The following is a 23,027-nucleotide window of genomic DNA, read 5'->3' on the forward strand; positions in this document are numbered from 1 at the left end:
CTTGACTACCTCGGTGACTTCAGCCCGGGTGATGGACGAGTCTCACCTGAGCCTCTGCTTCCTCAATGGAAGACGTGACGGCGGGATTGAGGAGATCCTCAAAGTATTCCTTCCACCGTCCGATGACATCCCCAGTAGAGGTCAACAGCCGCCCACCTCCACTGTAAACAGCGTTGGTAGGGCACTGCTTCGCCCTCCTGAGGCGCCGGACGGTTTGCCAGAATCTCTTCGAGGCCGACCGGTAGTCCTTCTCCATGGCCTCACCGAACTCCTCCCAAACCCGATTTTTTGCCTCCACAACTACCCGGGCTGCAGTCCGCTTGGCCTGTCAGCTGCCTCAGGAGTCCCACAAGCCAGCCAGGCCCGATAGGACTCCTTCAGATTTACAGCATCCCTTACTTCCGGTGTCCACCACCGAGTTCGGGGATTGCCGCCTCGACAGGCACCGGAGACCTTACGACCACAGCTCCGAGTGGCCGCTTTGATAATGGAGGTGGAGAACATGGTCCACTCGGACTCAATATCTCCAGATTCCCTTGGGATCTGGTCGAAGCTCTGCCGGAGGTGGAAGTTGAAGATCTCTCTGACAGGGGATTCGGCCAAACGTTCCCAACAGACCCTCACAGTACGTTTGGGTCTGCCGAGTCTGTCCAGCTTCCTCCCCCGCCATCGGATCCACCTCACCACCAGGTGGTGATCAGTTGACAGCTCCGCCCCTCTCTTCACCCGAGTGTCCCAAGACATACGGCCGGAGGTCAGATGAAACAACCACAAAGAACCGCACCTCCGGCCTAGGGTGTCCTGGTGCCATGTGCACTGATGGACACCCTTATGCTTGAACATGGTGTTCGTTATGTACAAGCTGTAACTAGCACAGAAGTCCAATAACAGAACACCACTCGGGTTCAGATCAGGGGGGCCGTTCCTCCCAATCACGCCCCTCCAGGTGTCACTGTCACTGCCCACGTGGGCGTTGAAGTCCCCCAGTACAACGACGGAGTCTCCAGTCGGAGCACTTTCCAGCACCCCTCCCAGAGTCTCCAAGAAGGCTGGGTACTCTACACTGCCGTTTGGCCCATAGGCGCACACGACAGTGAGAGACCTATCCCCAACCCGAAGGCGCAGGGAAGCGACCCTTTCGTTCACCGGGGTGAACTCCAACACATGGTGGCTGAGCTGGGGGGCTATTAGCAAACCCACACCAGCCCGCCGCCTCTCACCATGGGCAACTCCAGAGTGGTCAAGAGTCCATCCTCTCTCAAGGAGTGTGGTTCCAGAGCCCAAGCCGTGCATGGAGGTGATCCCAACTATCTCTAGTCGGAATCTCTGAACCTCACGCACAATCTCAGGCTCCTTCCCCGCCAGAGAGGTGACTTTCCATGTCCCTAGAACTAGATTCTGCGTCCAGGGATTCTGCGTCCCCCGCCTTCGACTGCCGCCCGATCCACTAAGGGCCGGACCGTAAGGGGCCGGTGCTTAGTGATTTTTCCATGATCCAATGAAATCCTAATCGATAAAAGTCTTGCTTTACATTATTTTTCACTGTACAATTTTGTTCTACTCTAAAATATGCCACATTCTTGAAGGCCGTCTTCAGTGATTGTCAGTTTAAAATACTACTACTTTTTTTAGTGTGTTCCATATTTTTCCTGGAGTTTCCTTTTAAAAACTGCTCATCTGTTGCAATAATCCTCATTTACAGGAGTGTACCATGAAGGTCCAGGAGGGAAAGTTCAAACTGCAGGATCTTCTGGTTGTCCCCATGCAGAGGGTTCTTAAATACCACCTTCTGCTTAAGGTGAGACCCACTACTCATCATCAACAATATTATGAGCTCATCTCTTACTAAGAGAGTTAAAAAAAATTAAGGAACCTGTTCAACTTCCATTTATTCTGGTTTGAGGTTTGAAAGCTGCTCTGCTGCACAGCACCTCCTGTGAACCCCAAAACCTTATAAAACATTCAGATCGTTTTACCTCATCCAACAAGACCCATGTGGCTCTCCACTCTGCCCAGCCACTGCTAATAGAGATCATGTATAAAACAGGACGCCCTGCATGATACAAACCATCATTAATTCACAACACACATTAATAATGGATACAGAGAGTGTGACGTGACAGAAGGGCAGGATATAGGGAAGTGAGCACTGGGTGGTGGATACAGTGACACTGTTTAAATCAGCCATGCTTAAATCATATTATCCGTACCCCATTTCATACACTCCAATCCAGGGAGTGCTAATGTGTGTGAGTTGTGTTTGAGATGGCACATGTTTGTTTCTAAATGGTTTGCTAAATCTAACAAGAAGTCATCCTTCCTTTGAGGACATCCTCAATAATTTTATATTATAAATATGTATACAATTATTTACATGTATATACATCGTTAATTGGAAAATGCAATCAGTGCAATCCCTTGCAAACAATTTTATCGACAATTGTTGGGCAGCAATGACAACAATGATTCTGTGTGCTTCTATGTGTATTTCTTTCCAGCTAAATGATATGATAATACAGTATATCATGCATATTTACAAGTTTCTTTGCACGTCTATGTTTCCGTCTGTGTGTGAGTGTGCGTGTACAGTATGTGAGAGGCAGAAAGAAAGCGTGCTTTCCATTGATAATAAAAGGTAATTTAGTGGGAAAAACACAGAAATAGTAAAATATCACCTGGATGTGTCATTGTGAGTTTAATCCCTTTTACCATAAACAGACCAAGTGTGTATGTGTGACTTATTATAGTGTTGTGTTTCTGCAGGAGTTAGTAAGCCACTCTATGGACCGTCCAGAGAGGCAGCAGCTTAAAGAAGCACTAGAAGCCATGCAGGTGTGAACTCTGCTAAAACCCTCATATACACCTTAATATCCCAATACAGTGTTTGATGTCAAGAGTTGGTTTATAATATAATTATCCCTTAAAGATTTTTTTATATATATATGTATTTTGGTGGACGAGTGGCTTGGGAGTTTTTATCTGAGTGTTTTACCTTTGTCTATTTATCTGTCTTCGAAGGACCTGGCCATGTACATCAATGAGGTGAAGAGAGACAATGAAACCCTGAAGAAAATAAGTGAATTTCAGAGCTCAATAGAAAATCTAGTAAGTGTTCATGAAGTTGTGTGATACACTGGCATAATCAATGCAGAAAGAGTGCCCACATTAAAGTTTGGCCAGTAATAATTCATTTTATGACCCTGCTTGATTAAAATATGGGCCTTATCTACCTGTGCATTATATTTTTCATGTGTATTTCTGTCCAGTTAAATGCTATGCTAATATATCATGCATATTCAATGGCCAACCTACTGTCTGTTCTGTTGAGGTAATATCGATACTGAGAACATCACAGCTGGTATCAGAATCTTGTAATTGACCTAAAGCTAATTCATAGTGCCTTTACTTGTAGCTGAAAGGCATTTTTTGGAGGATTGCAAAAATCAGGTTGGACCTGATTGTGTGTCCTTTACAAGACTTATGATGTCTGAGGTCATGCACATTTCAGCATGCTGGCCAATTCCTCTTTATCCCCAAACATTTAGTTGTTTACAATCCTCCACCTGCCCCCCATCTGCCACTTCTGTTCAGTAAAATAAATCCTGAAAGCCTCCAGGCCACAAGCACAGAACATGTTTAGGACTGTTTAAAAGGAATGAAATCAGTGTATCCCCTCCCAGTAGCTAATGTAGGAGTTAGTGTATCAGCTCTGGTTTATTTATGTGAGGGTCTGTGCTGCAGATGACGCCTGCAGCTATACATCAATGAGCCAATGAGGCATGACACTTACAGACAAAAGAAATTCACTGTGGGCTTTGCCATGCGTTTAATAGCTCCTAATATAGCAGCAACTGTAGCATTACTGTAGTAACTTTTATCTCTTTACCTCTTAAGATACTCTTCTTATGTTTATACAGTATATGTATACAGGATATTTTGCAAACAAAGACTTCATTTTTTTTTACATTAAACATATTTTGAAAACTTACAAAGATGGAAAGAACAAGCACTGTCATTCTAGGTTAAACAGACTGATAGAAATGTTTTACATTCATCAGTGACTGGTTCACAAAAATAATCTGAAAACAAAACTGACATGCAAAAATGTTTCTAAACCAAAACCTTTGACATGCTTACAAAACGAAAAGTTTTTTAGTGAAAAGTTTTTAGAACTATCCGTTTGGCAGGCGGGCAGTATTTGAGAAATCTGTCATTACTTTTGCAATTCCACCTGATGCAATAAGATACTGAATTAATTGCCTTTAACTTACATTTAACCTGTAATATTCCATTCATGAACAAATGGTGCTTGGATGTATGTCACAAAGTAATGTTTGAAATTCCTCAAGCCTTTATGTCTATATAAATGTATTGTGTGTACGTGTGTGTGTGTGTGTGTGTGTGTGTGTGTGTGTGTGTAATTCACAGCAGGTGAAACTAGAGGAGTATGGTAGGCCAAAGATAGACGGAGAGCTTAAAGTGTGCTCTATAGTTAACCGGACCAAACAAGACAGGTACGACTGCACCTTCATTATATGTTTTCATATGCTACAAAACTGATTGTAATAATTTTTTCCTGTGTTTTCTTTACCTAGATACATCTTCCTATTTGATAAAGTTGTGATTGTTTGCAAGAGAAAAGGCTATAACTATGAGTTAAAAGAGATCATTGAACTTCACTTTTACAAGATGTCAGATGACCCCATGAATAACCGCGACATGAAAAAGGTGAGAGACCTTTGATTAACCAGCCATCGGGCCTGTTTCAGAATAAATATACCTGCCATAATTGATTACGGCAGTGATCTTAATGTTTTGTGTGTTAAAATTGCAAAGGGGTGATCTTATCGTTTGCTTGTTGAATAGCACAGCTGGATTGCGTTCATTAAAGCATGATGCTCATAATTTCAACCAATCAGAGATGATGCTGTGCCCTCTTCAATGCTCAAGCTTGTGTGTAAATTCAGAGAAGTTGATGCATTCTCCATGATTCTAACAATCAGGAATGTTTGCATGTATGTGAGAATGCATGTGTAACAGGGTGTCTCTCTCTCTCTTTCTCTCGTTCCCTCTCCGCCTTCAATCTCTTTGCATGCCTACCAGTCGAGTGGAAAAATGGTAAGCTGAATGCTCATGTTCTGTAAGCATTGAGGTGCTGTGATTATGCCTTTTACTTCTGTGATGTTGTGATCTGTTTCCTGTCATCTCAAGCGATCCACAGCAGCTTTATGCTGCCAGAATTGAATCAGCTGTTTTTACAAATCAATTTTTGCATTGTTACAGAATTCAAATAATTACTGTTCTTTTGAACTTTCTATTCATTAAAGAATCCTGAAAAAAACACGTTTTAAACAATGATAATAGCAAGAAATCAGCATCAAATCACCATATTAAAATGATTTCTGAAGGATCATTTGACACTGAAGACTGGAGTAATGGTGCTGAAAATTCTGTTTTGCTAAATTACATTTTAAAATGTTAAAATTAGGGCTGTCAAGGGATTTTTTTTTTTTTTACCTAATTACACGATTAATTTTTTTTTTTTTTTTTTTGGTAATCGCACATCAAATTTTTCTGAGAAAAGCATCAAATAGACATTAAAAAAGGAGCTTTAGGAAGAAAAAAAAAACATTTTATTTGATACAACATGGGGGTGAGTAAATTATGACAGAATTTTCTTTTTTGGGTAAACTATACCTGTAATAATAGTTTTTTTTTAATTAATATGGAATTTATATTATTTTTTATGAAATTATTCTCTAAATAAGAAACTAAAACTGCAAGAAGGTGGTAGTAAATGTCTAAATGAGTAAGATATTGAGTCATTCATTAGATTCGTTCAAACGGCTGATTCATTCAGGAATTAAGTGAAATCACATACTTCCCTACTATACGGTAGGCGAAAATCTGTATGTGACAAAAGAAGTATGTCCAAATTCACAGTACTCCTAAAAGAATATGCAAAAAGTACCAAAAAAACACGGATTCATTCAATCCAAAGAAATTAAACACTGTGTTGCTCGGAGACACACAGCCGTTCTGCTCTGGCTTTATAGGTAATATTTTTGCTGGCAAATAATTGAGCAAAAGCAGACAATATTGGGTGTAAAATATTTACACAATATAAAAAGAATATTTATTTATTTTTTAACTGTTGTATAAAATCAATATCACATCATGCAGTGAGTTTTTGCATCATGTTCGTCACCTATCAACTGTATGAAATGTAAGATGACTTATGCAGGTCTGTGATGGAGCAGGTGCATTAAATGCATTAAATAATTTTAACATTAGATTTTTTTTCAGCATAACTAATTTATTAAATTAATGCGTTAAATCAACAGCCCTAATTCAAATATATTTTTGATCAAATAAATGTAGCCTTGCTGAGTATAAGAGACCTCTTTAAAAAACATTCAAAAATCTTACCGTCCCCAAACTGTAGTGTAGATGCATTTAAAATAATTGATGACTCATCCTGCATTACAAAGATTTTTATCCAAAGAAATTTTTTTTCTAGAATGAGAATGTGGGTCCCACTAATGCAGTAAGCAGCAAATCATTGTTTGCGGCATGATGTAGCTAAAGGCTTTTGGCTATTTTCAAAAAAAGGAAACAAGCAAAAATGTCTCGCCCAAACATCCTGTTTCAATAAGAAACTCGTCAATACAGAAAGAAAACATCAAGCGAATTGGGCTTTTAAAAAAGCTGTGTTTGTAGCATGAGATTCAATGGAACAGCCAAAGACACGTGTACATAGACAATTAAAATGATACAATTAAAAAAAAAAAAAAACCTGCAGACGGATATATGAACAATCCGAAAACATTTTCAATCCATTGCTGCATTCTCTCTATATCTCTCCACCATCCCTCCCTCCATCAACCATCTTCTTTCCACCCATAGTGGTCCTATGGCTTCTACCTGATCCATCTGCAGGGGAAACAGGGCTTCCAGTTCTTCTGCAAGACAGAAGATACCAAGCGCAAGTGGATGGAGCAATTTGAAATGGCCATGTATGTTAGAACAGCAGTGTCAAAATTACACAGGATTTTGCTCTTTGATCACCGTATCACATGTGCGATTATTTATTCACACAGGTCAAACATCAAACCCGAAAGAGCCACTGCCAACCAGCACAACTTCCAAATGCACACGTTTGAAAAGAACACCAACTGCAGAGCCTGTAAAATGCTGCTGAGGTGAGGGCTCTCTCACACAACCGCCATTCTCCCTGAATTACAGAGGCGGCGCAGTGAATTGAGACGGGCTTCGACCCATGTTACTAGGCTACTGGTTTGACCTCTATTACATGAGCTGCTTCACTGATTGGCTGTATTTACTCGTGTGAAATCATACTGCGCTGACCTAAATTTGCCACCCTGCAGTGCAGATCAGTGTGCACATTGGCTTCTAATTATATCAGCTCCATGTTTCAATCTGTGTGCAAACTGGCCTGAATTTTGTTTGGGTGTTGAATGTAGCCGCTTAGTTGTACCGACATATGGAGTCACGTTGGGTGATTGTTGGGGCTGTATTAATGCACAAGTTGGCTTCCAAAGCCAAGCGTCACTATTACAATGGCTCATGCCTAGAATTTGAACAAGCTTTTAAGTATTACATTTCAGTATGTGGGGCACTGTTTGCGCTACGGACATGAAGGATACCTCAAATTGTATAGCTTGTTGAATCATAAGCAATGAAATGTGTGCCTTTGGCATCACGGATGATAAAATTGCACAGGAAAAAGCATAGAATTGCATTAAAGTCAGGACCAGAACATCGTAGACTTTAGATGCTACAGACACATTTGGTTTTTAAATATGATATTTACTGTAGGACTGTTTTTCTGTACTATCAAGTGATACATCTGATCTGTTTCTGATCTGGTGTATCTACATCGTTTGCTATAGCAATGATATAAGCGTCAGCACAAAGCCAAGTAGAGACTTTCTCAGAAAACAACTTAAGCCCTATTCAGATGGGACTTGTTTTCCAAACAACGTTTGAGTTGCAATTCGTATTACCTGATGTCTGTGATTTCATGTACAGATTCGGATGGGACTAACATCGCTGTTTATTACAGAGGTGGGAGTGTATGTTTGCTAGATGTGGGTTTTACAGAAGTTCATGTGCTGTATTTGCGCACATAACACATGATGCATATGTCTTTTAATTAATTAATTAATTATTTAATATAATTTTAATTTATTATAAAAACCCTAATTAAATAAACTTCACACGAGTTGATGTGGATGTTTATTATAAACTCACAAATGTGAGCAGAGAAATCAAGACAAGTGTCTTTCCTGACACTCAGCAGCGGCTCCTGACCGTAAATATAGGAAGGGCAGATTCTGGGTCTTAGCGCTGGTTTATGATCAACATTTTGTTAGCTTTATATTCTAATCGCTTAACAGTTTCAGAACACTTTTGGCAGAGTTTACGTTAATCAGCCTGAGGGTGGCACGCTAATGTTGATTGACACACAACACTTATATACTACACTACTGTATATAACATTTATAGCCTCAGAATATTAGAATTTTAGAATATAACAAGTTGTAGATGAATTATGGTTAGGGAAAGAATGTCATATCTACTCTCAGGACAAACATAAAACAAACACAACAGAATTATATAGAGGCTATTCATATGAGCATGTTTAAACTAAAGGATTTACACTTTCATTCATTTGAAATGCTACTTCACATAGGAAGAACAGACAACTAGTTACTGACATGATGCATATTAATATACACATAGTTGAAGCAGATTTGATATTGTCTTGGTCTAGAGTGAGGTTTATGTATCATAACGGGCAAATAAGTGGGGCAGTCTGAAATTTGCCCTGATGGCTCTCATTTAGAGTGCGCTGCAGTTCCATTTTTCACCACAGATTTACATTGGGAAAATTGTGGACGCTGTAGAGCTGGGGAGGACTCAGGCACCCTCTACCCCGCCTTAAGATAATACATGCCTGCCGAAGCCATATGTTAAATTTGAATGTATCTTGCTCCCTTTACGACTTAAAATAGTCTTGAAAATCTAAAAAATATTTGTTTATATAGAGGTCTGTTTTGGATGACTATTTTGGTGAAGCTCTCCCCCACCTGCCCTTACAGATGAGCCGCAGCTGCTGACACTGATATTAAATTGGGCAGTCTTAGCTGTTTCCACGATTTGTATTGTAAGGGGTTATACAGTCTAGGACCCAAGGACCCAGACGTTTGAAAGAAGACCCAGAGTCAGAATTATAATAAATTGAAGAAAAGTTTTACTGAAGATAGTTTGCAGTTTCATCAGCAGATGTCAGCTTCAAGACTCACACAGGAGTCTGTAGGCCGCCCCGCTTACAGTTACAAAGATCACAGCAGTTATACCCTACACCAAGGTCTAAGCTAGGTCCTTGCATCAGGTTGCAGTTTCTGATTGGCTAAGAAATAGATAAACATAGTAATTTTCCACACATATACAGATAGACTGAAGCATATCTCTATCGATTATGCAGCTGACACTCAGACCCTGAAGTTAGGCATGTTGTGACCTTCCAGGTCGCAGATTTTGCCGAAAAAAGGTGGTAGGTAATTTACTAAATATTCAGAAATATTTGAAACATTTAAAGGGGCTAGTGTGTTATGTTATTGCCGTCCAAGTCCAGAATGACTTTTTTTTTTCTCCCACCACTTACGTAAAAGTATCAGTTTTTTTGACAAACACCAAGGTTCTGTGGTAATTGAATTGCCATCTGAATCCACATCTCTGAGTTTACAAGAAGAGATCAATTCAAAATTCACTGTTTAAATCTTTTTTGACCGCTGAGCACCATACGATATCTGTTGTGATTCACTGTAATTTGCATGCATTTTAAAGACATACTCTTTCAGTACTAAAATGCTGGAAAGTATTTACAAGAACAATATTTCATCACCGCTCCATCTCAGCGAGTGGGAGCTGTTAAGAGCAAAAGGAAAAAGAGAAGAAAAGTATGTAAACATTTTTAAATGGGCCATTATTGTGGTAGGAACATGCATGCAATACAGTTTTAAAATATTATATACAATTATATACATTTAGCTAGGGCTGTCAAACGATTAATCGCGATTAATCGCATCCAAAATAAAAGTTTGTGTTTACATAATATATGTGTGTGTATGGAGTATAATTATTTTCTATATATAAATACACACACATGCATATATATTTAAGAAAAATGTGTTATTTATATATAAAATATTTATATATAATATAAATTATATATAATATAAATATATATACACAGTATATACATGCAAATATTTCTTAAATATATACATGCATGTGTGTGTATTTATATATAGAAAATAATTATACACCGTACACACACATATATTATGTAAAAACAAACTTTTATTTTGGATGCGATTAATCGCGATTAATCGTTTGACAGCCCTACATTTAGCTTTGTTTACTTCATGTAAATAAGAGGCCGCATTAACTTATTTCTGCTAATTTACACATTTTTAAAATGACATGCATCATTTTGAGATAAAATGCAAGCAAATGTAGCGCGTCTATCTACCTATTTTTACATGATATCTATCTCCTATTAAACATGATTATTATACTATTTTTATTCAAAGCACATCACATTTTATTAACAGCAGAGTAGACAATCATGTGACTGACCACGTGAGCAGCGTGTTCCCAGGTTCGTAGGATCACAAAACTCACTCCTTCACCGTGAATAAATCGACATCCGAATGCATGAGTTTTATCACTGAGATGTAATGCAAATTTATCATTACAGACATCCACATGAGAAAGAATTACTGTCTGAATAGGGTTTTAGGAAACATGAATTTCTTTAACGTCCTCTGGGAAATCTAGTCCCTTCCAAATAGGGCTTTGGTCAGCATGGACTAAACTCTTATTAGGACAGTAATTGTTTCTTATGTGGACAAAAACAAAGCAATTTTGAATCTGGTAGAGACTTGAGTGTGGGCTCTTTTGACTTGGGCCAGTAAGCAACAACCTAGAAACCATCTAGAACAACTTAGCAATTGCTTAGCAGTGCCTTGGCAACTACTCACAACATCTTAGCAACATGGTTCTAAGTTATGCATGGGTGAGCATGACTCAAAATCAAAACAAATTCTAGTTGTGTTTGGATGAGTTTGATCTTCAGTAGGACCTCACGAAATGAAGACATTTTATCGTATTATATTGACATTTCTCGTTTGTCAGAGCCCTAGCTGCCTTCAGACCCTTTAGCATCAGTATGTGTCTCTCACTTTTATTTTATCATTCTTTCTTTAGGGGTATTTTCTACCAGGGATACTACTGTCCACGCTGTGGGACCGGCGTCCATAAGGAGTGTCTGGAGGTCATTACCATCTGCAAAATAAGTAAGTCTCTCACAGAAAGCTGCTTCTTAAAGAACCACATGTACATTACATCTGCCCTAATTAAAGAGAACAAACCACTGACCATGCTCTCTCTCTCTCGGTTTCTCTCTCTCTCTCATTATTATTTCAGGTCCCCATGATTCGGTGAGTTTTTAGTGGCCTGAACTAATAAACTTCCATCTCTCAGATTACTCCACACTAATGTCTAATGCATTAATCATCCACTCTTACTGACTTTTACCAAACTTCACTACTTTATTTAATCTTAAAGTTTCTCCTCAATTTTGAAAAACACTTTAACGATGCCTAATATGCTTAAATTAAAACCATGTTAAACTTTGAAGTGCATTAAATCATAAATTCCCTTCTGTCTATTGCAGGAGCCAGGGCTTCCACAATCAGGTAAGAATATTAGTAAAATGTGATTTTTCTCTGTCTCCTGAGGTACTAATGCAGTTATGTCAATATGAAAAATTTAGATACTTCGCACAGCTTCAGGCTCTTAAACTGAAATGGACCATATTCAGCACACATGCTCTAAAGAAATTATATTTCAGCTCTCTGCTGACATCTAGTGTATAGTACATGCATGCAATAAACATAGGCTATGGGTGTGTTCTAAGATTATAAAATATAAGGGTCCATGTACTTTGTTCTTCTTGCAGTTCTGATAAGATTTTTTTTTTTTCATTGTGTTCTTAAGGTCCAAAGATGGTGGCCATCAAAAATTACAATGGTACCCCTGCCCTGCCAGGCAAGATTCCACTATGCTTTCAGACAGGAGAAGTCATTGAGCTCTTGAAGGGAGATCCAGACACATCATGGTGGGAGGTATGATATTATAAAATGAAACATTTGCCATGTTTACAGTGATGACCTGTTCTATGGTCCAGATTTTACACTTTTTCTAGGTGCCAAATACTAGTAAAATAGCTTTAGTTCAGTTGGCCCATTTTAAGAATGATAGTATTGTTTTAAATGGTACAAAAACAACAGTCCCTTTCTGATGTAAACGAATCATATTAGAGATACAACCAAATCAGAAATACAATTTTCTAGTCACAGGTGACACAGGTGTTAAGTCACAGGTGACACAGGTATTAAGGGACATGGAAGCACCTAGCCATGCAGTCTGCATTTACAAACATTTGTGAAAAAATGGGCCATACTGTAAGTGGTATTATTGAATTATTGAAGCATTTAGGAACAGCAGCCACTCAGTCATGAAGCGGAACACCACGCAAAGTCACAGAGCGGGGTCACTGTGCTGAGGCGCATGGTGTCTGATGGGTGGGTCTGGGCTTGGCAAATGCCAGGAGAATGTTACCTGCCTGACTGCATTGTTTATATTGTTTGGTGGTGGAGGGATAATGGTATGGGGCTGTTTTTCAGGGGTTGGACTAGGCCTCTTACTTCCAGTGAAGGGAAAATATAATGCTTCAGCATACCAAGACATTTTTCTGTACTTTCAACTTTGTGGGAAAAGTGTGGGGAAGGCTCTTTTCTATTCCAACATGACTGTGTCCCTGTGCACAAGGTCCATAAAGACATGGTTGGATGAGTTTGGTGTGGAAGAACTTGACTGGCTTAGCCTCAGCCCCATCGAACACCTTTGATATGAACTGAAACGGAGATTGCGAGCCAGGCCTTCTCGTCCAACACCAGTGCCTGACCTTCACAAATGCTGTGCTAGATGAATGGGCAAAAATTTCCAAAGAAACACTCCAAAATCTTGTGGAAAGCCTTCCCAGAAGAGTGGAAGCTGTTGTAGCTACAAGGAAGTGGACCAACTCCATATTAAAGTCTATGTATTTAGAATGTGATGCCATTACAGTCCATGGTGTAATGGTCAGGTGTCCCAATACTTTTGTCCATGTAGTGTTTTTATGGCCAGTAAAAAAAAAAATCAGTTCACACACCATTGGCATTCATTTTGGACCCTGGTCATACCTAATATAGTTTGAGTTCTATAAACTGCTGTCTTATTTTGGGGGGCTTAAAGTCCTTAATTCATTCATCTTTACCTGTCATTCGTTGTATTTTTCTCTTAAGGGCAAGCTCATCCAAACACAAAAGACTGGCTTCTTCCCCAGTTCCAGTGTGAAACCATGTCTAGACCCTAAGGTACAGATTCATAAAAACAAAATCGAATCATTTGATTAAATTATTCCTAATATTTTTTCTTTCTCTTAAATATATGTACTGTATACTAGAATTAGACAATGAACTAATTAATTTTTTGATGGTTTTCTTCTCTACAGCCTTTCCAGTCATTTTCCAGCCGTCAGTACTCCAGAGAAACAGATTACTACGTTTATCCCTGGTATTTCATCCTGTTTGCGAACACATTGATTTTTCCATTTTTACTCTTTACAATACCAAGATACTACAATATTTATTTTGTTTATAATCACTGTTCACAGTCTCATATATTAATAATATAATTATAGTAATAAGTCTTTGCAGCTATGCTACTCTCCTTTGATCCAGTACAATTTGCATGGAATTATATATGTCATAACTAGAATTAAGGATCAATGATGATGATTGATTAGCTTTAGGCTAATTGTGAGGCATGTTAGGTCTTTATTGTGTTTTAATGAGGTAACGACCTTTGTGAGAGCTCCTGTAATGATGTACAGGGTATTGAACGGGCTTGTGAATGAGTTGTGTTTTCCCTGTGGGCTTCAGGTTTGCAGGAAACATGGAGCGGCAGCAGGCCGACAACCTGCTCAAGTCTCACAGCAGCGGCACCTATCTGATCCGAGAGAGAACAGCAGAGGCTGAGAGATTCGCAATCAGCATCAAGTGAGTATTACATGTATTCATGTCCACAATAGAACAATCTGTCCGTCGTCTTTTAGTATTTTGTCAGTCATTAGCTATTTTCCATCCACCTATTTTAATGCGCATTTTGGGATATCACTCAAAAAAATCGCTGGATGGAAACGCCAATATGCACATGAAAAACGTATGCGCTCAAAAATATAATTTTTTTATCCAATAAGAAGACATGCTCAACAAAAAACTTTGCCCCATCAGTGGTTGTGATTGGATAACTGGACTAACCAGTGGACCAATTTCATTGCACATCATCTTTAATGTTGTTTTGATCATTCTGAAATGCCTGAGCCGAAGTCTGTCATAAAAATTGATTTGGTTTACTTCCCTCCCAGAAGCGTCTCACATGATTGCATGTCCAAACACCAGGAATCCGAACGCCAGATAACATTAAAGCGTTTATTGGGTTTTGCCTGCACGCTCTAAAACACAAGTCATTTATGATGTAGGAAAAAAGAGCCACAGTGGACTTCCTGATTGCAGCAACTTCTATTTTTATTACATATACTGTTTTTTTTTGCCCATTTCCCAGGAAGTGACGATTTTGTTCTCTTGAACACATGGGATGGAAAGAGTACATTATTCACAAATGTTTTATACGATATTCCAATTTTGCACAAGTTAAATTCGCAACTAAATAAATATGCCTTCCATATATAGTATAATATGCAATATTATTGGGAAATGTTCTGTGAGTTACGTGAATTATGGGAACATTTCTCTCCTTTTAACAGGTTTAATGATGAAGTGAAGCATATTAAAGTTATTGAGAAAGACAACTGGATTCACATTACAGAGGCAAAGAAGTTTGAAAGCCTTCTGGTAAGAGAAATGTCTTGCATTTTTATGCTTGTTTGGTGAAGACTGCATTGAAAAACTTTTTCTGCAGTTTTACACAATTAATTCACTCAAAGCACTTAACATACAGATTTCAGTCCAGGTTTCACTTCAGATATTTTCTTTTTGTGTCTATACTTGTACACACTAGCATTCAAACATTTAAGGGTAAGTAGATTTATTTTAAAAAGAAGAAAAATAATTCACCATGGACACAGACATATAGTGTTACAAAATATTTATATTTCAAACGAATACAGTTCTTTTGAACTTTCTATTCATCCAACAAGATACAGTATATATATATATATGGCTGCCAAAAAACAAGATGTGTGATGCTAATACGGCTCTGGTTCATTTACATAGAACCAAAGCCTAATCTAAGCCTACCTAAATAAAAAAATAAAAATAAAAAATATTGCAAATATTGGTATTTCTTCTGGAAATGCAGTTTCTCAGCTTCTTTTCTGAAACTTCTGTTTGTAACTTTAGATATGTTTCTCTGGTACAGGAGCTTGTGGAGTATTATCAGATTCATTCACTGAAAGAGAGCTTTAAGCTGTTGGACACGACATTACGGTACCCTTACAAATCCCGGGAACGCTCAACCTCTCGCACCAATACCCGCTCACCAGGTAAACGTTCACTGCCATAATTCTCTGTCTTTTTATCTCTCTTTCTTCTTCTCCCTTACTCCCTTCTTTTTTTATTTTCACTCTTCTGCTTTTTTGCTTTCTCTGTCCCGCATTTATTATTGAGCCCCCACCAATCTGGCCAGCAGCCTTCCACAATCTTTGGACACACTCTGGAAGTCTGAACAAACAAACCCTGCCAGCTGGTCCCGCCCTCACATTCTGTATGCTCCGCCTTCTGGTATTTCAACTGTCAGTCATCTTAGGCTTGGTTGTTAAGGAGCCGCCCACTCTGGCTGAGCTGAATAGGTTCTAATAAACAGATGCTTCATTGGATGTATTATAAGTTATGCGCCTTTGTTCTCCTTCCAGCCAAGCTTAACTAGTATTCACTGATATCAGTGCAAGTGTGTAAAGACAGTGCCTGTTTCTGAGAATGTGGAAGCTGCCTAAAGGAAAAATGAAAATTTTGTCATTCACTCACCCTCATTTTGTTTCAAACCTCAATGACTTCCTTCCATGGAACACAAAAGGACAGAATGTTCACTGTGTTCTTTTCCATACAGTGAATACAGTGAAGTCTTTTTCATCATCAAGGCTGCAATTATTTGATAAAAAAAAAAATAGTTAAAACAGTATTATTGTAAAATATTACAATTTACTATTTTAATATATTTTAAAATGTAATTTATTCCTCTGAATTTTCAGCATCATTACTCCAAGTCAAGTCAAGTCAAGTATATTTGTATAGCGCTTTTCACAAGACAGATTGTATCAAAGCAGCTTCAAAGTATTAAATTAGAATAATACAACAAGGTTTGTTTCTAGTGAAATTTATTGATTGATAAAATTAAATTAAATATTCCCAAAATATCCCCAAAATATCCCCAACTCCAGTCTTCAGTGTCACATGATCCATCAAAAATCATTCTAATATGCTGAGTTGTTGCTCAAGAAACATTTAATATTAGTATCAATGTATCAACTACTTAATATATTTGTGGAAACCATCATACAATTTTTTTTTAAGATTTTTATTTGTAACAATGTAAAAGTCTTTATTATAAATGTATTCTCGCTAAATAAAGGTATCAAATCAATATATTTCAAAAAAATTATAATGACTCGAGCCTTTTAAAAGGTGTAGTGTATATAGATTAAGAAATTAGTTTAGATTGCATTGGAACAACATGTCAGAGTAACTGATTTTTGGATCATCTGTATCTGTAAGAATTCTAGCTACTTTTTTCCACATGCATACAAACATACACACACCTTACTGACTCTGTTACCTTGTCTTAGTTTGGTAAGGAAACCACGTCCTTGAACTTTCTTTACCCTGTTGTGATGTGCAACTCTGCTGTGCCTTCCTCATTTATTTGTTTTCTCTCTCTCTCTCTCTCTCCCCCTCTCTCTCTCTCTCTCTCTCTCTCTCTCTCTCTCTCTCTCTCTCTCCCTATTCTGTCTCAGCAGCCACCTGTGCTTCCTACAACTTCTCCTTCCTCAGTCCTCAGGGCCTCAATTTCTCCTCTCAAAGCTCTGCTCCCTTCTGGTCAGGTACTGCGCTTTTTGCGCATGCTTTTGCATCTTCCATGCCACCTCCCCCAATTCCTCTTAAATTTCAGTCGCTTATCCACATCCCTCCCTTGGTTGTGTTTTCAGCATCCTCTTGTTAGGGCTTCAGAAATGTATAAAATTCTTGTAATAATACAGCATTCATTTACATCTAACTCACAATGTCAAATTGTCCACTCATCTGTTGTATAAGCATTTAATGGCGCTCTTCAGCATTTTACATGCACTAATCTCCGGATGTTGTTGACAGTATTCACGCCCCGGGTAGTCAGCACAGCTGTGGCACGATACAACTTTGCTGCTCGAGACATGAGAGAGCTGTCCTTGCGAGAAGGAGACATCGTCAAGATCTACAGCAAGATTGGTGGAGACCAAGGCTGGTGGAAAGGAGAGGCCAATGGCAGGGTAATAAAGCAAGCAAATGTTATGAGCAAATGAAAAATTGGCCAGTTGGCCATTTTTAAAGCAACTTTTATAATCTAAAATAGTTTGTTGTTTGTAAAACATCCAGTTGGAATACATTGGCCAATCACATTAGAAGACCTGAATTAACTGTTGTATGATGAAAAACTGAGCAAAATTTGAACATTTATTCTCAATGTGAGTCTGAGGTTGTATATTCTCAGATTCTGTCTCTGTTTTCCATTCAGATTGGATGGTTCCCCTCCACGTACGTCGACGAGGAGGGGGTGCAGTGAAACTTTGGAGTCACAAATCGTCCAATTGCATTCTGATCCGCAGCCCTCTGAGAGGACTCTTTGGTTTCCAAGGCAACACCTAATGGAAGTCTTTTCGCTGGAAACATATTTTACAATGAATATTTGTACTTGTCTCTTTTCATCATGTACGAATATGCTTTTTCCCTTTCTCGGAATGTCTGTGTGATCTCTGTGAAGAAAACTGCTCGGAGTCTGTTTGTTCTCAGTGTCGGGAGGAGGAAACTGTGAACAAAAGTGGCCAAAGGACAAGCATGGCTTTAAGTTTGTACAGTAATACCTGTAACGTGTGCTGACGGCCACAGGGGTATAATGGGGGGTGGGGACATATAAATAAATATATATATAAATATAATTTATTAAAGAGATATATCTATGATTAGAATGCAATGCTGAACATTTGTTCAACAGCACCAATGCAAAGAATATAGAAGAGCAGAGCAGATGCACTTTGCATTTCTTTACAGAGAGAATTTGCCTTAGTAAATGGTAATGCCTTTAGATGTGGAGGTAAAGAGATGGATTCAGACTCATCTTGCACATACAAATTCGTACATCTACCCTGTCCAAAAATATGGTGCCTTTTTATACACGTCTTCACTCCCAACAGAGTCTGGTTTATATGGCTGCAGCATTAACACCCTGTTCTGTAGTGGTGCTCTCTCACGACCCTATCCGCCCATTCAGCTGGACTCTGCTCAACCAGAAGACCATAAAAGAGACTCAACTATTCGTGGACTGAAATGAGCAGCTGTCAGATCTGCTCATCATCTCACTGGAACAAGGGGAAGCTAACCGAAAGTTTTCAGTCGTGGCTGGAATTGCTTTTACAGTGAAAATACAACCACCATCATGTCTTCCTCTTCCTTCAAGAGTATGGCAAAAGTGCAATGGAGTATCAGGAAGAGGTTCCTTAAACACTGTTAGCTGTGATTAGCATTTATTTCCATGTTCTTAGTGGTCCAGATTTGGACTGAAAAGGGAAAATTTAATGCTGTTCTGTGCACTGATTTTCATGAATACCCAGAGGTTTTTATGATTTTCTTTTTTTCTTTTCGCCTTCTACAAGCACATACATATTGCCATTTCATGTTTCTCGTCTGCAGCCTGCCGCATTACAGTATCTTGCCTTACTGGTGGGCACTTGGTGCTACAGTCCTACATATTGAAACCCCTGAGTTAGGGCAGAATTTTCTCTTTTGCTGTTGTTGTGGACGAGGAGACCCACTGCTGAAGAACCTCAGCCATCAAGTGCACTTTATCTGTCCAGAGACCTTTTAACACAGGACACCACACTGCAGACCAGGACATTAAAATGTAATATTATTTAACAAAAAAAAAAAAAAAAAAAAAAAAAAAAATCAATGTCCTTATTTTTACCTCTGGAGGGGGAAAAAAGAGTATAAAATCCTTGACACTATGATCAGTGGGCCCTCAAAGTCTGATAATGAACATACTGTAAACTCCGTAAGTGCATGGATGTGTCCCTCAAACAGTCCTTGGAGAAAAACCTTTTGCTGTTGCTGGCCATCATAAATCGAACTCGTAAATTGAGGTGGGAGAGTGCTGGACTCTAATAAAGCATCGGACATTTTAGCCATGCTCCAGGCTTGAATACAGCTGTCTACAGTGATGAAAGAGTGCAGCTCATGTCAAGGTAGCGCTGGCTTAGTACCTGTTTGTGTGTAGTGGACAAAAAAAACCATTGCATGTGGTCATAGATATTACAACTGCTGTCCGTGGATCCTGAAAAAAAAGATTAAAAAAAAAATTGTGTAAATTTTTTTTGAATGGTCAGTTATTTGGAAACTGAGTTCTATCATGAAATAAATATTTCTTTTTTGCCTATTGTGGTGTCCTCATTGTTATGATCGATGGATGGATAGTCGTGTGTGTAGATAGTGATGGATGGAGATAGATAGGACAATACCTACTGGTAGTTAATAGTGGGATGCAAGACTGCTCACACCAACAGTACATTCTCTGATGTGTATGTTTAGGATTGCCACTAGGGGGAGCCAACTTACTGGCCTTTTTCCATGACATTGAAAGCACCTGACATGATTTTGAGTTGAATATTTTTCATTTAGCTTGTGAAAGAGTCAGACTGTTCATATGCCATGGTTACAGCTGTTCATGCCATTTTCTCTAAAATACTGGCAGGAATCTAAGCACCATCTGTCACCATCACATCACCATCAGATCCACCATAATAGATCTGTTCACCAACTAACACAGCACCTACTGACAGAGCTCCCTCTTTGCTGTTAGTATGAATATGTTAGCCTTACTGTTATCAATAAGGTAGTGATCAAAACAATGACAAATTTCGCATTTAGAAGATATAAGCATTATCTCACTTCCGGCAATATGGATCAAATAATTTTGATAGACATCACTCTGCACTTCAGCTTCTCATCAGATTTTCTGTCCAATCACATATAAGCCTCTCACTGTGACACTATGGTATATTCACACCAGCCAGGCATAATTAACTGCAAGAGAAGGGTTGCTACAATATGTTACGAAGAGTCCATTTGGTAGAAGAAGCTATTTGGTGAGTATACGTTTTGTGATCTAGTTCATAATTTGTTTTTTAGTCAAAAGCATCCTTAGTAGTTTAAATCCCTTTTTAGTGGCATGTTCCATGAATATGGTGCACTTCTGTGCCCCATCACTACAATACACTAACCAATACATTAGAGACTAATCCCATTTTCTGTATTTCCAATGTAATAATTCTCACAGTCTATTGAATTGATATTCAATGAATTGTAGTAAAAAAAACATATTGAAGACAATGATCAAACAATTATTTTTCTCTAATTTATGGGAAATATATGCCTACATGTATTGTCTCTATACTTAATTTAGGTTCCCTTTCGAGATCGGTTCACTTGACTTTGCATCAGTAGCTGATACTATCGGCAAACCTCTATTGCAGGGATGCCCAGTCCTGTTCCTGGAGATCTACCTTCCTGCAAAGTTAAGATCCAACCCTGATCAAACACAACTGAACCAGCTAATTAAGATCTTCAGGAGCACTTGATAATTACAGACAGGTGTGTTTGATGAGGGTTGGGTCTGAACTCTGCAGGTAGATCTCCAGGAACAGGATTGGGCACCCTTGCTCTATTGCATCGTGCCAGTAAACATTATTGGCCAATAATGATTGAGCGCTTGTGTGATGGGCTGAGCCATCTGCTTTATAACGCACCACTGGGCTGTCATTGCCTCAGAATCTTTCTCCTTCAAGCTATTGGAATACGATTCTCGCCATTGATCTTCGCACTCAAAAGTATAACACTCTGTTTCACAGATCCCCTTCATGCATCTTGTGTCTGGGACGAGCCAATGCCGAGATGGCACTTGACAGGCCGGGCTGTCAACACTGCGAGTAGATGACAATTGGGGTGCTGTACACGGAACTCTGTTTCTGCTGCCCCTCCGCCTCCCGCCACCATTGAACTGTGGGACAGGAAGCTTGAGGCTCCACTCTTATGCTGAGGACAGTTCTTCGCCCCTCCGATGGAGCCCACGAGCTGATCCCTTTATGATCTTGGTGCATCGGACGATGATGCGATGTCCACAACGGTCTCGGAGAAGGATGACTGGTGAAGCAGAAAGAGGACGGTCTTCCTGGCTGCTCAGCCTGCCGATGCTGAGCTGTTAAGGGTCCTCACGAAAGTGGTGGAGGAGTTAGGCGTGGATTGGTCAGCTCTCAAGGAGTGAAGAACCATTTGGACAAGTTGTTTCTGCAGTTGGGCCACCAAGCTGCTGCTCCCCAGAGACTCCCCGAGCCGTGGGCCGCAACATGGGTAGCTTGGTGGTTTGGAACCACTACCTATGGCTCACCCTCAATGAGATGAAAGACTCAAGAAGATGGTTCTGCTGGATGCCCCCAAGAGTCTGCAAGGTCTCTTTAGCAACGCCTTGGGCACATTCTCAGAGAGACTGCTCAGCCAGCACGGCACGTTCTAGGTCATTGTCCACCCAGTGCCTGTCACGACTGTCACAGACACACCGCTTCCTCAGCCCCTAGGAAAGAGCCTGAGCCAGTGTGAGACCCAAGACATCAAGGCGGTTCCCTAAGCAGATGGGACTGCACCCCAGAAAGCCATCAACGGAGTCCCTACCACACTCCTGACAGTTGTGGCTTGAGAAGGAAGGCGATACCCAGCGCAAGCGACGAGCCAGTGTTCGTGAAGGTGTCTTGTTGGAGAGGCTGTTCGTGTGTCCCCCTGCATGTTGCAAGTGACAGTGCTAAGTGTTTGAATGTTATGTTATTGCCTGTAATAAACACTGCAATAAAAACAAAAACAAACATGCCTCAATATCAGAGCTCTTTTCCTCCTCTCATTCCTCCATGCTCAGTAAGAAAGAGAGTCCACGCCCTTAAGTGGTACCATGCAGATTGTAAGTTCTATGCTCTCCCAAGTTTACAGTGCAAGCAAGTGCCCATTTCGCGGTGTGCTCTGCCGACCGTGTCGCTTTGGATAGTGAGTACGATAGAGAAAGGCTGTGCGCTTCAGACTGCACGCAGACCACCCTGCTTTGTTCGTATGGTGACGTCAGCAGTTTCGGACCAGGAAGCGCCAGTGCTCTGGCAGGAGATACATTCACTTCTTGGCTAGTGAACAAAAGAGGTGGTAATGCAGTTCCGATGGAAGACAGAACACAGACACAGCTCATATCTCCGTCTCTGTAAGTTACCGAAACGAAAATGAAAATGCGCCACACGCATTTGTGCAGCGCAGAGTGGTTCTTTCACACTGTATGACATTACAACTAGTTGTCCAGCCCGGTTCTGTTCACACAACGGAGGTTTGCAGAGAATGCGGTTGAGTCCCGAAAATTTATAGGTGTGATTTCTTTGATAGAATGCGGTTGTCACTACCGTAAATAACTGAACTGTGTGTGAATGCAACCATATTAACTCTTTCCTGCTATTGACAGAATTTTCCGCGTTTTCACTGTTATACGATAGGAGGCGTTTACACATCTTCTGAAAGAGTACTGAATCTCCTGATCAAAACTCC

At 39.6% G+C, this 23,027-nt stretch overlaps 1 protein-coding gene across 6 annotated transcripts in view; it reads left to right on the plus strand.

Annotated features, from left to right (window-relative positions):
- vav2 (vav 2 guanine nucleotide exchange factor) overlaps positions 1-19,211 on the plus strand; it is a 196,593-nt gene extending 177,382 nt beyond the window's left edge. Inside the window, exons 10-29 of one of the 6 annotated variants that reach the window (XM_079847736.1) lie at positions 1,703-1,798; positions 2,764-2,832; positions 3,019-3,105; positions 4,429-4,514; positions 4,596-4,728; positions 5,104-5,118; positions 6,907-7,016; positions 7,101-7,202; positions 11,299-11,387; positions 11,518-11,531; positions 11,768-11,789; positions 12,091-12,218; positions 13,440-13,511; positions 13,649-13,710; positions 14,079-14,195; positions 14,963-15,050; positions 15,577-15,700; positions 17,168-17,254; positions 17,523-17,677; positions 17,923-19,211. In XM_079847736.1, coding sequence (XP_079703862.1) covers positions 1,703-1,798; positions 2,764-2,832; positions 3,019-3,105; positions 4,429-4,514; positions 4,596-4,728; positions 5,104-5,118; positions 6,907-7,016; positions 7,101-7,202; positions 11,299-11,387; positions 11,518-11,531; positions 11,768-11,789; positions 12,091-12,218; positions 13,440-13,511; positions 13,649-13,710; positions 14,079-14,195; positions 14,963-15,050; positions 15,577-15,700; positions 17,168-17,254; positions 17,523-17,677; positions 17,923-17,970 — 1,704 coding nt within the window. In that variant the 3' untranslated portion in view covers positions 17,971-19,211. The remainder of the gene's footprint in view (positions 1-1,702; positions 1,799-2,763; positions 2,833-3,018; positions 3,106-4,428; positions 4,515-4,595; positions 4,729-5,103; positions 5,119-6,906; positions 7,017-7,100; positions 7,203-11,298; positions 11,388-11,517; positions 11,532-11,767; positions 11,790-12,090; positions 12,219-13,439; positions 13,512-13,648; positions 13,711-14,078; positions 14,196-14,962; positions 15,051-15,576; positions 15,701-17,167; positions 17,255-17,522; positions 17,678-17,922) is intronic. The other 5 variants (XM_079847737.1, XM_079847739.1, XM_079847738.1 and 2 more) reach the window with 5 other exon arrangements.
- The last annotated feature ends 3,816 nt before the right edge of the window (positions 19,212-23,027 follow it).

The sequence above is a fragment of the Squalius cephalus genome (assembly GCF_949319135.1).
Source record: "Squalius cephalus genome assembly, chromosome: 17".
Taxonomy (NCBI): Eukaryota; Metazoa; Chordata; class Actinopteri; order Cypriniformes; family Leuciscidae; genus Squalius; species Squalius cephalus.